Source organism: Primulina eburnea, chromosome 1 (assembly GCF_022965805.1).
Source record: "Primulina eburnea isolate SZY01 chromosome 1, ASM2296580v1, whole genome shotgun sequence".
Taxonomy (NCBI): domain Eukaryota; kingdom Viridiplantae; phylum Streptophyta; class Magnoliopsida; order Lamiales; family Gesneriaceae; genus Primulina; species Primulina eburnea.
Genome location: NC_133101.1, coordinates 2907446 through 2926117, shown reverse-complemented (window position 1 = coordinate 2926117; position 18672 = coordinate 2907446). Strand labels below are relative to the sequence as shown.

At 34.1% G+C, this 18672-nt stretch overlaps 1 protein-coding gene across 4 annotated transcripts; it reads right to left on the bottom strand.

Moving 5' to 3' along the window:
• Window positions 1-431: 431 nt before the first annotated feature.
• On the bottom strand, window positions 432-17651 carry LOC140814220 (DNA mismatch repair protein MLH3). Of its 4 annotated transcripts, XM_073173229.1 has the most exons (26): window positions 17470-17651; window positions 16983-17051; window positions 16096-16242; window positions 15578-15629; window positions 15236-15283; window positions 10227-10381; window positions 10089-10146; window positions 9757-9814; window positions 9540-9629; window positions 9254-9413; window positions 9152-9167; window positions 8836-9059; window positions 7969-8038; window positions 5309-6697; window positions 5168-5219; window positions 4923-5011; window positions 4602-4675; window positions 4292-4489; window positions 2905-2949; window positions 2777-2830; window positions 2569-2675; window positions 2310-2358; window positions 1593-1652; window positions 1419-1491; window positions 1138-1223; window positions 432-820 (listed from the first exon to the last, which is right to left on the bottom strand). In XM_073173229.1, exons 3-26 carry the CDS (start codon window positions 16219-16221, stop codon window positions 662-664), a joined length of 3492 nt encoding a protein of 1163 aa, XP_073029330.1. In that variant the 5' UTR covers window positions 16222-16242; window positions 16983-17051; window positions 17470-17651; the 3' UTR covers window positions 432-661. The 4 variants fall into 4 exon arrangements, with proteins under 4 accessions (XP_073029330.1, XP_073029265.1, XP_073029449.1 ...); XM_073173164.1 differs by lacking the exon at window positions 16983-17051; XM_073173348.1 differs by lacking the exon at window positions 16983-17051 and having other exon boundaries at window positions 1425-1491.
• Between the last annotated feature and the right edge of the window lie 1021 nt (window positions 17652-18672).

Here is an 18672-nt window from a genome sequence, read left to right as displayed (position 1 = left end):
ACTAAGGTTAGTATAAAAATTTATAAATTTTGAAATATATCCACTCAAACACCAAAAAAAAAATCACATAAACATAAAACATATAATAAAAACTCATTGACTAAAAATATTAGTAAAATAATAATAATAATAATAATAATAATAATAATAATAATAATAATAATAATAATGAAATAACCAAAAGATACCTAAAAAATTAATGTTAACTCGAGAATATAAACATTCAGATATATACACCACGACTTCAATCTCTTAAACACACTTTTGGCCATTTGATCGCTATCAATTGATCAGTGTTGTATTAGCATCACTTAATTAACACTTCGAAAAGCAACTTTGGCTTGGCAATGAATTACAAAAAAAAAGGATTATTATTAGCAGAAAGGTTCGTGTAAAATAATTGCTTTTGAAATGAATTCCATGTTTTAACCTCTTATTCCTGCAACTCGGCTTATTATAAATGTACCGTTGACATTAACAAGGAAAAATGTGCCAAAAGATTGTCAATACACAAGACATTCGTGTGGTACCCCATGCATGTTTTTCGAATCTTGTTGCCAACGGAGCTGCATTAGTTCTTGTAAAGATATAGCATCGCCCAGAAGGATCACGAGCTTTCAGATAAGAGTCATTCTTTCCAGTATCTACACCACCGTCCATGCTAACCAATAGCAGAGCTTAGACGCTGTGCACTGCGTTGTATGCTGAGCTCGTGTTGGTGTAATCCATGCCACAACTTCTGTGAACCAAGCTTAGTTATCTTATCGTGCAGGATGGCTAAGTTGACTAGCGGAACAGTGGTTGGTCTCCCATGAGCACACTGCCGAAAGGAATAAATTTGTCAAAGACTGTTAAAAATCAATTACGATATTTCAGAAATCAAGATTTATTCTATAAAGTTTATGATATATTTCTTATGCGAACTTTTAACATTCTATTCTCAAATTCATAACGATAAATTTTTATATGGATAAAGATGTAATAATTATAAACTAAGACCGATAATTTTAACCATTTGAGATCCATGTTATTAAAAGTTCGATAAAGGCAAATAGATAATGTGAAAAAATCGAAGCACAAACGAAAAATCAGCTTTGATTGATGGGATTTAAAATTTCTTGATTAGCGTAAGCTAACCTGGAAACACAGTGAAGTTTGTTTTAGCTCTTCAACGATAAGGGAACATTCGGAAGGCAGTAATGTATCTCCAAACATGATCGCACCTACAATTCAACATCATTTAAAAATACGAACAAGATTTCAACAATCCTTTCTCATTTTGCGTATTTGTTATTCTTTCTATCATGTCCTTTTCTCATCGATGCTCGGGCTTCAGTCTCTACAAGGGCACCTTGTACTTACATATTATATATATTGGAAAACAGTGTCTTGTTCGTAATTAAGAAGTTGGACTATACCCCTACATGCTTTGCTATTAAGTACGCGATGAACCGATGGAGGTATGGTCGACGATCCATCCGTATCACCAAGCTGTTGGGATGCAGAACATGTGTCACGTGAGGAGAAAATACTTGAGCAATTGAAGTTGTAGTCATAAAATGATAGTTATTAAAATATTGTAAGTAATTTACCTGTTGAAGAAATTCTAGCAGATCACCATCGGTTAAATTGACACCCACAATACATGGTACCTGAAATTAATAAATAAAAGGTTTCCAAAAATAAAAGAAGTTAATGTAGAAACAGATTTAGGTAAAATTGATGAAAAAAGGTAATGCTTCAAAAGAGGGCTTAGTAAGAATGTGAATTGTAAAACATCGTATAGACCTCACTGATGCTAATGCACTTAATGTCGATATAGAATTTGTTCCCGAGAATCCTAAAAACAGAAATGACATTAAAAAAACTTTCTAAAACAAGCATTGTTTCTTCAACGATACACCTGCTCTTTCTAGGCTAGGATATGACACCCAATTACACACAAGGAAAAACTAAGCCATAAATCCCATCAAATTACAAGGCAACATCATAAAAAACATCAACTTTTGATACGAAGCAATTCAATCTAACTTAATATGTATCTTGAAAAAGACTGCTGTGTTCCAAACAAAAATTGCCAAGTTGGTTAATGCATCAGCTACTACATGGCAACAGTCCGCTATGCCTAGATTATGGATAAAATGGAAACATAAAAGTTCGTTGAAATGAAGAGAATGAATGGCAATGAACAAACAGTTAGACCAGACAGTGGCTGGTAAGCCAAGTTACAGTAAGATGAAATAGCCACCGAAACAGCAAGAAATGGAAGTCAGTTGTACATCAATAACAGGACAATATTAGAGCTTTACCGCGAGAAGTTTAACGGCAGTTGCCTGTCTGTGTAGATGATCTATACTTCTGCAAGCCAATATAACAAAAATAAGTGACAGTTTATCCCGTGTTAACGTAAACTACATCATAATAAACAAAATACGCAACAATAGAATCCAATGGAGGTCAATGTTTGCAGTCAAGAAGGAATTTGGGATATTTACAGCATGGTATGTGTCCCTTTAGAAGAATGAAAAATATAGTATCAACTTCCGCTGCATAAGAGTTGGCTATTACCTTGTGAAGGAACCTGTACCACGGGAATGAATATTGCATATCCAACCCCACTTCTGAATTTGTTCCTCATAATTATGCAATAACTGATATCCAATTTCCGGAAAGACCTGAACATTTTGTCGGAAACATCAAATTCAATACCAGAAGACTCTGGAAAAGAATGGTTGATCTGTAAAACATGATGATTAATGATGTGTAGATGGAATACCATTTCTTGCTCTGCATCCAGGTAGGTGATTTTCTTCATTTCTCCAGATAACACCTAGTATTTGCAGTAGATGAGTAAATCACAATTTACAAAGCATCTTACTATCTCCGATCAGCTAATTGTTTTACCTTGTGGCGCAATTCTTCCAGTCTTATTCTCTCATCAGCAGCATGCTGTAAACAATAACCAAAACTCAATGCATCATGAAGATGTTGAAATCGTTCCATATTCGAATGATACCACGTTATTAGTCAAGAACATCCATGTGTTGATGTTTATGCATTTCTTAAAGTTTAAGTAAACCAATGAAGTTAAATGGTTTCTCAAGGATAACAAATAGAAGCTGTTATGATCTTTAATCCACATATTGAAAGTAAGGCGGGAAAACAAAAGAATGCACACAAAATGTTCAATGTTGAATCAAACACGGATATTCAAATAGATGAAATAAAATAATGATCATTTGAAACCTTGAAAGTTGATGTGATTTAAAAAAATTATAATAGGTAACAATATCGAAATAAATGAAATAAAATAATGATCATTTGAAACTTTGAAGGAAAAAAATGTGAACTTGCATGATATATTATGTTGTACATAATTGTCTTGCAATGTTATATGATAATAACTCAATTGAAATCTTGAAAACAAAATTTGAGTGACGTTTTTGAAGGCGCAGATAAAATTATGAATTGTAATTTAGACGGGACTTGAGTCTGAAAACCCAAACAAGCACAGCCATTAGAATGATTTAAAATTACACCCCTCTATCAAGGGTACAAACATTATACGGGACACAACAACTGACTCTGTAGCTATAGTCCATCAATGTCATAACCATGGGAGAATTAGATGTCGACCTAACCTCTCACAAATTGATGCTAGTAAAGCTCTAGTATTTAAGCCCAAATTTGTAAAATTAGATCCAGTTTAAATTTAAAAGAAAGTCAATAACGTATCATCATTAAAAATAGCAACACTTACAAAAATTTAAACTATTCAGCTAACGATTCACTAATGTAGATACAATTTAAACATCAAAGAAAGTATAAGAATTACAAGCTCTTAAATCTACTCGGAAGCACTACCATTAACAGAAGAATTCTTAACCCAGGAGTTAACATGATTCATGACCAATTCTTATTTGGAAAATTATTCTAAAGCATTGACAATAAAAGCAGAACAACAAAAAATTATAAAAATTTGAGAAAATGAGATCACCAGGATAAATTTTAATTGATATTTTTTTAAATATTTTCACCTGTTTTCTTCTCCAAAAAATTTTCAGATGTTACAGCTCACAAAAATCTCCAACAATATGCCACTGTCTGGCCTATGATTCATGCGCTCGCTATATACATTTGGGTAATTAGCTCAATCAGAGTAAAAAGACTAAGACCTGAATTTATAATTGAGAATGATGCAGTTATTGAATTTCTCAAGTAAAATCAAGAACTCATAAAAGGAATATAAAAAAAAAAACACCACCCGAATAATTGCTAAAAAACGCAAGACCTGATCAATCACAATGAGGGTTTCTCTAGCCACAACTGCAATGAACTTCTTATCCACCTGATTAAGGACTTTGGCATCATCAAGGGAGGTCTTATCAATGGTTGTAGGAACTAATGAATCACGAATAAGGTGAAAGGAGTCCGAGGAGATGTCAAGTATGGTATCCTGATCTTTGTTATAACACCGTGCATGCCCACCCTGTATGGATGATAATTTGATTTTACTGAAACCATAAATCAGAAGATTCTGTGGCAAAACACATGCAATTGCACTAATACTTCAAAATTTTATATCCAAAAACAAACTTAACCTCGGCGGGCAAACAATACTTTCTCCATTTCTGTCCAGAATCCAAAGGATCGTGGATTTCTTGAAAATCTACTCCTGAAAAAACAAGAAAAGAATTATATACAATCGTTTCCTAGGCCTGCACTGAGTAATAATATAGATCCCATCGTTTCATGTATCCCACATGATTGATAGGTAAGACTGAAAGATTCAGGATAATGAACAATGAATGATCAAGTAAATTCAAGTGGATAGATACTTTAGTGTATGGCACGAGAAGGTAAAACACTTCCTACAAAGGTAACAAAAAGTGACTTGTACTTGGCATAAATAAAATACTGACTTCCAACAGTCTCCATGCTGGTTAGTTGCTGCTTTGGTGATATGCCATCCTGAATCTTGATGGTCTCTGGTGTCCTTTCTAACCCTGGCCTGTGAAGAAGACAAAATTGATTCGAGTTAAAATTTTTATCACCTAAAATTTATACAGGGCGTCATGAAAACCTACAACTTTGCGCAAACTAAAAATATATAATTGATTATTCCACTAGAGTAAAGCGGTATTGAGCAAATGATTTCCGCAACTACCTTAAGCTCACATTTTCTTCATGAAGTAGTGCAGGATTCAAGCTGCTTGGCCCTGCACAAATCATTAAATTTCTCCTATGTTATAAATGCTCTATTTGAAATTTTGAAAAAATAAAAAACAGCAGGCTGTGGAAGTAACACCTGTAGATAACAGTGTTTTGGCGATCATCTGGCAGCTGCTTCTTGCGGACACGCTGGAAGAATCACTCAAACCAAAAAATCTCTTCTTGCCTTTGTAACATGGTGGAGCTGAACGGCTCCTTATTGAGCTTTTCTTTCTATTAGATGTTCTCTCTTGCATCCTATCATTCGGTCTTCCACAGTCATTCTCCAACAAAGGATCATGATCGAATGATGACACTGAGTATCTTTTGGAACTATTGTCATTGAAAAAAGGTAAAGGAGACCAATCAGTTTCGCAAAATGTTTCTAAAGGGTATTCAGATGGAGAATTCTCAAAGTCATCCCAATCATAATCCCCAATTCCTTTCTTTTGATCAAGGAAAGAGTTCATAATTGAGCAACTTTGCCGGAACCAATTTCCTTTCAAACTTGAATTGCCACCTACGAGATCATCATCTTCTCTATGAATGAAATATCCCTGCGTAGAATCTTCATCAAATTCAGAGTGACTTTCAACCAGAGTTTCCGGAAACTTGGTCCCAACAATTTGCTTTGCTGTAATGGGGCACCTTCCAGAACCAGAAGATTGCTGACTTGACTTGCAGTTCAAGAAATGTTTACAGGAGTCAGTTATGATGTCACTAAATACTTCAGTTGAATCCAAGGAGTCTCTTATCATGAACTCTAAGTCTTCATGTGTGTCATATGGAATCATAGGAGAATCTTGAAATGGTGGTTCTTTATTGCACGGTACATCTCTTCCATAAAAGACAGGACAAATTTCATTCTCAACGTTCTTATCACAATCAACCCACTTTTCCTGTATTCTCAAGTCCTGACTTTCAAATTCAGATCTTTCATCATCTGCAGATGATTTTTTGTCATGTGGAAAGCTTCTTTGAAAGTAGCAGCGCCTCAGAGATTTTCTCAGATCCCGATTAATAGGTATATCATCGCCAAGTGCAAGGCAACCAACAGATGTCCTACTCATTGACATGTTATTTGTGTCAGCATAAGTTTTTTGTAAGAAACCCATTTCTGGAAATGACACACCAGCCTCTTGTTTATCAGATGAATATCCAATAAAGTGGTAACAATCTGGAGAGAAAACACAGCAAGGGTTTCGACGGCAGCTACTATCTTCATTTTTTGATACTCTGTGACCAGATTGAGATTGATCGCACGATCGACTTAAGTAGTCAGCATCAGGCCAAAAACCAGCCCCACTTTGATGCTTTTTAACCTTATAAACTTTTGGGGAAGTTTCTCTGCGTGAAGATGCGCACTCCTCCCAAGCATGAAAATTATCATAATTTTCAGATAGATTCTTCAGCTGTGTGGTATCAAGATCTATAGATGTTGGGATATTCTGTCCCCTGAATCTCTTTCTTCCACTTTCAAAAGTGGCTGGCATATCATTTTCCCCCAGCAAAGAAAATAATTAAATATATCAATATATAGGCAGCGAAATGGAGCAAGATAAGAGAAGCAGCAATGGCGTCATATTGTCTACCATTATAAAAAGGGCTTCATGCACCAAAATAGCACATAATCTATATGTTCCCTTTGTTTGGGCCATTATTGAATTGGCATGGAGTTTTAAATGCGACTCAGAAATAATTAAATTTCAGTAATTTTACTTCATAATCTCTAACGTAGTGGTGTAACTCAGTGAACAAACCACAATTTTTTTATATTGAAACATTTTTAAGGAAAACATAATGAGGGAAAATGAAACATATCATTTTGAGCCAGCCGGCTGGTATGTGCAAATTTTAAAGAGGGAAAAACAAGTGTCATCAATTCATCACCGCTACTGAAGTTTCCTGCTGCCATTATTATAACACTCTACAAAAAAAGATTCATCAATGAAAGATTTTAGAATCCATATGGTACAAAATTTTCGGTCTGAGACATAAAAGCCAAGCCTCCACAGCAAGTGATTTATTTGTATGTATAAATTGCTCTTGCTAAAAAATTCCCATTGTGAAATACATATTTTTGCTGGTTGGACTGTGTACAGGGATGAGCTATGAATGGAACTTAACAACTTAAGCAGAGAGTTTGTACAGAGAAAAGTATTTGAATTTGATCGAAGGGATAAGTACATGAAATGAGAAGCAGTGAGACATGCAGAGTGATACGAAAGATAAGTCCACATACAAAGAGAACTCATGATTGAGAATGTTTGAGATAAAAATATCGAAGCAAAAATTAATGCAAGACAAGAAGGCATAAAAAAAGAAACAAGCATGTTCTTTTTTTTTTGGGGTATAAATTAAGCATTTTCTAAGTTGGACGCAGATCACACAATTACGAGTTGGCATGGTTTGGGCCAAGATCAACCAAAATCTCAAATCAAAATATTGTAAATAGACCAGCGTAAAAATGTTTTAGACATGTTTAAATCTTATGCCTGAAAGCATAACAAATTATCTGAGGGAAAAAAAACAATTTAAAAAAGATACGAGTCTCTTTTATTTTCCAAAAGATCCAGCAGGCACACATGCACAAAGGGAAAAAATGGATACAATAATTTTGATCCACGAGTAACGGGCATCACTCTATCGAGTAATCAAACAATCTCCACCCTGGAAGACCAATTTTTCTTTCAGGACATATAAAATGAACTGGACCGAAGCTTAAAATATAATTTTACCAGCTGCATAGTCCATTACCATGAGACAGATTCTCAGTCCAAAGGTTGACGACGCCATTCTCAATGCAAGAAAGTACAGGACCCCAATCCTGATAAAGAAAAAGTAAACATGGTAAATACAGGGAAATATATGCCTTTGTAGAGCAAATTTCCCCATGGAGAAACAGAGATTCCTTGCATTGCAAGTAAAATTTAAAACAAAGCAGAAAACATTAGTGAACTTTCACTTTAGTACGTCCAGAAAATTTTGAAAAAACAAGTTTGTGGATGAGTTGAATTCCAGAACAATATTAGAAAGTGTTTGCAACCAATAAAAAAAAGTGATACTTATCTTTTGGCTTAAAAAAATTGGTTTTTTGTGTTTCTTAAACCCAGATTCTGCGTTAACTTATATATAATTTAATTGAAATTCATATATTATTGGGACGTTGATTCTACTTCTACAAAAGTGATTCTTGTTTAAAATTAGTATTTCAATCGCTTATTTATTAAACATTGTTCACTTCAAATTTTCAGCTATTTACTTTTGTTTTCGAACAAAACTCCTGTATTCCAATCTTCTTCAAAATCTATAAATTTAATCACTTCTTTAAAGGTAGAAGTTATTGTAAACACTCCCTTGAAGTCCTCTCTCCACATATAGTAGCCTGAAACCAGCCCTGATTGATTGTAGTCAACCAGATTTTCTCAACTAACATGTAGAAATCATAAACAACAAAGCATGACCAAATACAAGGAATTTATCTATTTTTATGTGCTTTCACTTGGCATATCATAAGTAAAAAATATTAAAAAGCATCACAAATTGAATATATGTTGCTTTTTACGGCTTCCAGAAAGCACTGATGTGAAATTTCAAAACCTGAATAGCACAAGGGGACACTACCTTAAATTCAACTGAGGTCCTTGATTGCTCAGAAGCAACTATATCATAGTGAGATCTTGGGCAGCTTAGATTCAAAATGAATGTTGGACCCATCTGACCCTTATTTCGTTTCACGTTTTGGGAACCAGCAGTAGGCTTTGATGAATTCGATACATCAAATTTAGTTGCCAACTGATTCAATAGTTTATGTATTGGTCCTTTGCAAATAAATCTTGAATTGATGTCTGCCATTTGTGGTCAAGAAAAAAAAAAGATTCCAAATGACACTTCTTCACCAAATAACAACTTTTACAAGCAACAATATAGACACGGATACATATATATTGTATCACCTGCACAGAAGCAACCTTCAATCAGAAACACCGGTGCTATTTATAAATTAAATGACCACTGTTAAGCATCATGCAAGTCACCATACCTTTAGAGAAAAATTTTGCAAAGGGGGAGAGATATGTCCAGAAACGTTCAATGCACCACTAGATATGTTCAATCTATGCAAAGCTCCCCCGATCCTGGAATTACTAAAAAGTATTGACAAAGGAGGGTGGGAAGGTCCAACATGAAGCAGCTCACATGCACTGCATTTAAATGAAAATATTAAAAAGAAGCTTCAATAGTTGTGATTAGAATCTAAAAAAATTAATGATAATAACCTTCTAACAGTACTTCTAACGGTAACAATTAGAAGCCGAGAGGAATTATACCTCTCTGAATCCATGACTTTAAAGGAGGCATTCACATGAATGAGGGAAATTCTTAGCACACTCATTCTGATGGATTCCAAGACCTTGGGACTACAATTCCAGATATACGCACCATAACCACGTCAGGCAAGAACAAATTCCATATGCACTAAAGTAAAATCGTTAATGGAACATTGTAGAGCTTCCGAAAATTAATGTTCAATATTGCCAATTGAACCTGGATTCCATGTGTTTCCTGCGAACTGGTTGATTGTAAAATATATCACGGGCAGTAACTGCAATCAGCAAAAGCAAAGGACATTTTTTAGTAAAAGAAAAAAGCTATGATGTGACACGGACTGGCAGATAAAAGCAATAGAAATAAATTAAAAGAAAAGACTTCAAGTTTTTCTGCCCACTTGTTAATACATATCCGAATTTGATGCCTATCTTTAAATGAAAATAGAACTGCCTCGTGGTAAGTGAATATTGTACCAGATCGCAAATATCAAACTCTGGTTTGAAACAAAAACAACTGATGATGAAGCTTTTGACCACAATTAATAATACCTGTAGTGCCTGAATCTAGTCTATCATCACTTATGGAAAGAAACAAACACTTGCGGTTCTGCGAAAAGAATAAAAATATGATAAAACGGGAACAGTTGCTTTGAAATTTAATGTTTGTAAGTTTCATGATCCCCGTACCTTCATTATCTTTTTATATCCATTTGGCCTTCCACGTGCTTTTGTCACAATTTCCAGCAAAGATATATCAGAAATTGAGCACAGAGTTTCTCCATGAAAGTCAAAGCTTTCCATACCAGCATCCATTGAATCCATGGGATCAAACTTTGATGTTGCTATTTGCACAAATAATAACAATAAGTTTTGATGATGTATATTAAATAATTCCAGTTTCCGGATTCGACCACTTCATGCTATCAATGGCATAAGCTTCAACTAAACTCTGAAATCAATTAATACTTTCAATCACACCAGCAGACCAATTTAAGTCTCCAATTTTCTCAAATAAATGGAAGAACTACTTTTAACTAAGTTTTGATGATATATATTAAATAATCAATCTTAAAATCTTTTATCAATTTTAAAACTGCTATAAACAATTAAATGAAGCCAACCTTCTTCTAATCTGAAAGCTGTGGTATGCAACAATTGGAAATCAGACTGAGCAGGTTACAAAAATATGATGGTTTACAGTTTTCGAACATTAAATAATGGAAATTACTGTGTTTGTCATTCACACTTTTCTGCCACTTTGTAAACTAATTTGTACAAAGTTTCTCCAAAGAGAAATTTAGAAGTAAAGCAGAGACAGCATAAATTCCAAGTCTTTCTGACAGACCTGGGTTTGCCCTGCTACCAACTGACAAAGAAGCAAAGCAAGAGTATTCCACATACATAGGTGCATGTACAGGTAGGTAATTGCAAACAAATAGTGTGGTTCACGTATTCAAAACCATTTTCTGGAAGAAAAAAGAAACTGTTGCCGCTTGCTTCTACCCAGGATAATTACATTCAGTGTTTTCTGGAAAATATATTGGAGAATTGATGAATGCCAAGTTTTTTTCTGAGGGAACATTCCTTACTGGAGATTTCATTCATATAAAATATGTTGGGTGAGAACTTTCTTTTAATAGTATATAGTATCTTTTAAAATTTTGAAAAATAATACACAGGATTAGAACATAATACAATAATAATTTTTGGGAAGCTGTAAACTTTTATTTAAGAAACGGAGAAAGAAGGCTGAAAAATTAAACAAAGATACATAGCCTCTGTTTTTTGAAACAAAAATATCAGTATTTCTTCCTTGATCTTCTGTTTGGCGGAAATACAAAAATTCTAGAGGTGAACTCCAAGCCATTATTCTTAATTTTATTTAAGTTGGGACATACTAGCTAATCAAATATTGGAATTATTCAGTGTTCTAAAACTCAGGCTAGACAGCCGCCTAAGCACTAGGCTCCACACTCTACCACACCGAAAAGGTGCTAGGTGGCCAGCCTAGGTGGCAAAGGCGCCTAGGCGAGATTAGGCGGCTATAGAATTTTTTTAAGATTTTTTTTGGCTTTAAATTTTTGAAAGCTCTATGAAATCCAGAACATTACATGTATCGTAGAAATGGCAGGAGGTGGTGGCGGGGCGGTCACACCGCCTAGGCGGTTGAATTTTTTTAAGCAATAACATTTTCATTCCAAGTCTATTTAGTTGTTTTGAAGCCCAACAATTCATTATAGAAGACTCGTGACCTGTTTCTTAATGGGCTAAAGACCGATTGGCCCGAAAATATAAAACCCTAGAATCGAACAGCTTCTTCTGTCTTCTCTTTACACGCCTCGGCCGCGTCTTCTTGTCTTCACTTTAAAGTTGACATTGTATCTCGTTTTTCTTTAAAACTCGGAACCCTGGCTCCTATGTAGCACGGATACCTTAAATTTTTTTTTGAAGTATCGGATACGGATACGGATACGACACGCAGATACGCGTGTCGGATACCTCAAAATCCGTATCGTTGACTTTGTTTAGGGTTGACCAGCCGGATACGTTTTGGACACGACGATGACACGCCGTGGATACGGCGCGGATACGTTTTTCAAATACGTTTGGGGCAAAATTGCAAATATTTAAAAGTTTTAGGGGTTAATTAAAAAAATTAAAATTTCTAGGGACTAAAGGAAAATAATTTAAAATAAATTGGGCTGGGCTTTTAAATCCCTAAATACATTTGTCCATCTCTTTCATTCAATTTCTACTCAAGCGGCTCTCAATTCAACCGATATGGATGTTTGATTTCTTTTTAATTGCTTTAGATGGATTTTGCATTTAATATTTTGTACTTAAGATATCATGATTAATGAAATATTACATCTATCTCCATAATTTTTACATTTCAATACTAAATTTATATAAATATATATAATATTTATATATATTTTAATGATTGTCGTATCCTAGCCGTATCGTGTCTTATATTTTCAAAATTTGAGGTGTCGCCGTATCCGTATCATCGTATTCGATACGATACTCGTACCCGTATCCATGCAACATAGCCTGGCTCAAATGGTTGCCGCAACGACTGCCATCTAGAACACTGATTTTTTGGAAATGAAAGTCCAACTAAAACACGATTTGTTGACTTGCGTTTTCCCAACACACAACTCTCATCTTTTTGTCTGCTTACTTCACGGACACAAGAAAATCGATCTAACACACTAAGCCCTAAAAGTAATTTTTTCTTTACTCTGATTTCCCTTGCATTGCTTGTTATCTTGATCTGCCTCGAGCAAAAGGAGAATTGGATCACGTGTCAATTGGATTTTAACAAAGTTTGGGCTGAAATTTATTCAAAGAACCATTACGACTCTCTTGATACCGTGGAATCCGCCTAGCGGCACCTAGTCTCCGCCTAAGTGTCCCAGACACTAGACGCTGGTATAACGCCCAACTAGTGCATAGCGAATTTTAAAATCTTGGAATTATTGGAAGAGACAATTGTATAAAACATGTAGAACGGTTGAAATGCGCTACTTGGATTGTTGCATAGCTCAAAAAATTGATCATCTACTATAACTTTTGATAAAACGACAAACACATGATGTTACAATTCATATTAGAACCAAGGTCAAGCATTTGATTCCTATAACTATAATTGCAAACGTGTACAATTATTATGAGAGGAATTGTTGGAAGTGGCAATTGCCCCTACCGACAGAGGGGCCGATTAAGTATCTCGAGGTACCATTGGGAGGGAATCATACAAATTTTAACTTTTGGGAACCAGTTATATCAAAAATGGCGATAAGAAGGCATTCCTATCAAGGGGCCGACTTACTTTGATACAATCAGTGTTAAGCGCTATGCCATCTTATTTCATGTCTAAATTTTCTTGAGCATGACGATAGTGTGGTAATAGTTTATAGGTTGTATTAGCAATCGTTTTGCGGAATACTCATCTGTTACTATTGTAAATTTTATCTAATAATAAATTTAAGTTTCTTATCAAAAAAAAAATTATATATATATATATACACACACACTTTTATAGCCATGCCACTTAATATTAAACCTTTGAAAATTGTTCTCCGATTACAGCTGAAAATGTCTCCGTTTGAATTTGCTATGCAAAAAATTCTTAGTCTAAAATCCAGGTGATCACATATGAACCAAAGCAATTGGCAATAGTCCCCCGTTTGGGTAATAATGTAATATGAATAGGTAGTTTATAACACCAAAATCTCCAAATCAAAATTACCTAAGGAAATTCGAGTTCAGATTAATAAAGCCTTTAGTCATTGCATGCCATCCTGCATTCTCCATAGCCAAGATTCTTACAAACATGCAGAAGGACCAGCCGTAAAGTTGAAACTGACCTATGTCATTGTTACAGACCAGAAGGAAGTGAGTCCAATGGGTAGAAAGGAAAAGCCCACAGTTCAAAATGTATACCAAGGGAAAATCAAATGGGGAGTTGTCATGGGGGGAGTGGGGAGATAAAAAGAATCAAGAGCTTGGTGTGAGGAGTTATGTGCCTTATAAAATTATTCAGAAGGTTGGAGAGGTAACACATACGTTGCAGCTACGTTATGGTCTAGATCTCCTAACACAATTAATTCTGCCTCGATTTCTTTTTATTTTCATCACAGAGCTTTATATCTTTTTTCTTCCATTGCTTCACAATCTCGTCACCATCTTGTCGGAAATATAAATCTATTGGGCAAGTTTGTTTTAGTTTCTTTCTTTGAAAACCAGGTGCGAGACTAGAACACTAAGCAACTGGAGCTGATATAGGTCATTTTCCTTTTGCTAGGATATCTTCTTCAACTTCCAAATATACTTGTGGTTCTGCAACTTCATCAACGTGAAGTATCACTTCCATTTGATTTTTCACTTCTTTCTTTTTTGCCATATAACATATTTCTTCTTTCACATGTTATGGGCATTTTGAGCAAGTTTTCGTATTTCTATTGTCTCCAACAAGATGGAGCTTATGTTTATAAATCCCACCAATAGTTATTTTCCCAAAAATATCGTACTTCACTTTATTTGTATTTTTTGGGTGAACTAATGTTGCATAATTCAATGTTGGATCTTTTTGAAAGGCTGATGATTCAGAATTGGACATTTCTATTGGCAACAGGCTTTAAAGGAGATTAGGACCAAGGAGCATTGAAAAAACTGGAAGCAGTAAGAGCAATTGGAAAAAAGAAAGAGGGAATAAGGCTGCCTTCTAATTGACTTGAATCGCTAGAAATCGAGAAACCAAAACTGCTGTGTTGGGCTTAATCTGCTACACGCTGATAATTAGAAATTAGAAATTTAGAATTGAAAGTTCAAGGGAGATGAAAAGTCTATTGCACGCCGTTACATGCACGCAGGGCATTTTTATTATTAAATAGCTATGGGCTTTGGAAATTGCGCTTCAAATTGGTTGGGCTAGGGTTATTGTTGATTATACAAAAGATTGCAGACCAATTTCATGAGGCGCTCGCTTCTGCACCTTACGCAGGCTTGCGCCTGGGCATAAGAGTGTGATTTAGGCGCCCATGTTTCAAGGCATGCGCCTGGGTAGTTACCCAAGAGCAATGATAGGCGCACCTTTTAATAACTATGTTACATCTCGCTGGCGGACATAATTTTACTCACACCAGTTACAAATGCAGAGATCAGCCAAAAATAATAAATTCAGCCATTACCATATTGTTCTCCCAGAAGCACCAATCCATCTCGTGTAATACCAGATCCTATCATAGAAAATACATATTTATGTGAAAGAATGATGAATCCATTTTCTATCAGAAAAGGGAAAGATAAAAAAATTGTTGAACCCCTGTTGATTAAGTTAACAATGTCTGATGGAAAGAACATCATAATACCAACAAAAGGAACAAAATGCAAAAAATCATCATAAACAACACATGATACAAAATATTGAAACTCTCTTCCATCATCTTAAAGTTATAGTGTACATTGGACTAGTTATTTCAGTTTTGTCCATAATAATAAGAGAAATGGAAACATATAATAAAGGAACTTACCATTATCCACCACTTTAATATAGCAATTACCAACCCTGACTGCAACAGACACCTGATGCAGCCATTCGAGTAACTTTTGAGAGCTCCCAAAGTAAAGCGTAAATATCAAGAGGTATCTAAAATTATAATCGGGCTATGCAAACTGCAAAAGTCTTGGTTGCGCTACTATAGGTTCCATCAACAGAAGACTTTTTACACATTGTTATCCTCGTTCAATTAGCCACTGCTCTTTTCAAGTTTTGGTGTGATTAATAAAATTTGATCCATAAATTATTTCAGAAAACGAAAAAATTTTATGCCTTCACAAATTGATAGAATAATTGCACGAAACACCACCATAACCATTTTGAATCCTGCAACGGATATAAAATGGAAAACAACATTCTTTTTGTGTCCATTATCAAAAGAAAAGCATATAAAATTTTCCTTTTTTCAGAGATACTGCACTTAAATATGAGGCAACCAATTAGAAATCATATTACCACGCTCAACATAAAGAAATCCCATGAGCAGCATACCTCGGTAGCACCTGCATCAATGCTATTTAGAACGAGCTCTTCAACAATCCTTGTCAAATCACATATTACAACTCCTGAACGCATGGAACTGTGAACCGCCTCTGGTAAACCCTTGATGTGCTTCATCAAGCGATACCCCAAACAATTCTACAAACCAAAACGGAAAAACAGAAATACGTCATAAAGCTTCTACAATCAAATGAAATCATCTTTCCAAAAAAATATAGTGTGCGCAACATTTTCTCCATAAGGTTAACATCTTATACGATCTTTTCACAGCCGTCAAACATATAAAAATCGGAAAACATTTGAGAATTTTTGCAAACATACCATAAAACCGAGACCATTTAAATACTACAGTAAATAGATTACAGGGGCTCAAGGAGAATCATTCTACCAGAGAGAGAAATCCAAAAGCAGGGTATTGATCAGGAACGCGTGAAGCTAAACCAAAAGAATCATATGTCGGATTTTTCGTTACGAGAGCCAGTAGATTCACTAACACCATGTTGCTGATTTTCTCTTCTTTTTTTTATACCGATGGTTTGTGATTTAATGGTGTTTATGGAGTTATATTAAACAAGATGAACAAGTTGCGTTTGGTTAAGTTTTATTCATTTTATAGATCCTATATTTTGGCCTTTATGGATAACTAGCTATTTTTTTGAAGAAAAATTAACGATTTAAAACAACTGAAATTTTGAAATCGAACCAATTAGAAATGCCACTCAGAAAGAATTTACCAACATTTTTTTTAAGTGGCAACTACAAAATATGTAATCTATTCTTGTGTCAGGTTAGAATTGCAGATTTCACATTCGACTTATCCTTAGAATATGTAATCTATTATTGTGAAGTAAATGCTTTATATTTTTTCTCCAAAATACCGCACTGGCCAAAGAACATCAACATTTTATTGAAACAGAGAAATGTCTGGCATCTGGTGGGCTCGTGTTCTGTCAACAATTAAACACGGAAACAAACAAAAGTTATAAGAAAAGTGTAATGCAAGATGACCCAGAGGCAACGACCCAGTTGCTCCCAAAAGTATTCAAATTCATGTGTAACTACACTTATATCCAAAAAAACAAGAAAAAGAAAAGTCAGCAATTGATTACTCCTTATGTAGCATGACTGAACCTCTAAAGTACGAGTATCCCCAGAGTTTTCTCCCTGACTGGGAATGGTACCCACGAGCTCCAGAAAACTTCTAACAAAACGACAACTAGGTTTAGATATTATCATATAAAACACACAAAAACGTTCTCCATCCAATCAATCCAAGCTTCGGACGCGCAAAAGGAAAGATCGACCGACGAAATTAGGATTTTATTCATAATAACAACAATCAGAGGAATGAATCCATAGGCGTACCTCGTGATGACTAGGAGGCAAGAGCCTCAGAGAGGTGGCACCAACGATCGAACTGCGGACAGCATCTGGCGGTGGATTCAGTCCGATCCGATGAAGTAAACCTCGTCGTGTTTGTGTAAGTTTGGTGCTGTTTGAGGAAAGGAGCGGGGGGAAGTTAAGTCGATAGACCTTTCGAATTCCTTTTTCAAAAAGTCCGCTGTTTTTATATGAGAATTAAGGAAACGCGTGATTCAAAAACGAACATCGTGTGTTAGGAATTATTTTATAATTATTTTTTAAAATAACCAAATTTAATAATAAATATAAAGTGTGAATCATTAGCAAAAATTTTGTCTTGCTTGTATTACTACTTTATCCATGTTGATGAATGATATGTTATTTTGTATACTAATTATTAAAATAAATAGGTATTAGCGTTTCGATAATTATTGATATAATATAATGAATATATTGAAATTTTAAATATTATTATAAGAAATTAATATGTTAAAATATTATATCATAGATAACACATAAGCGAGAATAACAATCTTATGTCGTTAAATTGAATTTTTTTATTTTGATTAAATTGAAATTTTTATCTTAATTCAGTGAAATGCTATTAACAAAAAAATAGATAAAAATATCTAAAAAAATCAAATATTATTTTGTTTATAAAAATTTTAAACAATAAATAAATATTTTCAAAAGTCAAAATTTGTGTTATTTATTATATTAATAAATTTTGATTAAAAGTTTTAGTTATGTTTTAGAATATGTTAAAAAAAATATATACTAAAGTTCAAATTGAGATATAATAGTAATTTACGGACAATCAATATATAAAATTCACGACGACACTCTTTTAAAAAGTTGAAAAACGTAATATTATATATATAAAAAATTACATTTTATTTAATATGATACAGAGTAATAAAAATTAAAAATATTAAAATTAGCACAAAACTCAAAATCATAACTAAAATTAAACGAAATGATATAATCAACATAAACATTTAAATTTGAATTTTAAAAAATATGAAAAAAAAACTTCAAATTTTATGCATTTATTTATTATTTGTTTTTAAATATTTAATGTAAAAGGTGAATATATATATTAAAAAAAGGCTAAAAAATTGGCGATGATGTTTGTGTAAAATAAATTAGTATCATATGCCCATAATACATGAACATCTTTTAGATTGATGCATGCAATGGTTTTTG

Bases quoted from the DNA above. Each gene is read 5' to 3' on its own strand.
- LOC140814220 (XM_073173229.1), bottom strand. From the start codon at position 16,221: ATGAAGCACATCAAGGGTTTACCAGAGGCGGTTCACAGTTCCATGCGT. The intron at 9,414-9,539 runs GTATAATTCCTC...ATTTAAATGCAG, and splicing joins AAAGTCATGGATTCAGAGAG to TGCATGTGAGCTGCTTCATG. The intron at 4,676-4,922 runs GTCAGTATTTTA...TTGTTTTTTCAG, and splicing joins CAGCATGGAGACTGTTGGAA to GAGTAGATTTTCAAGAAATC.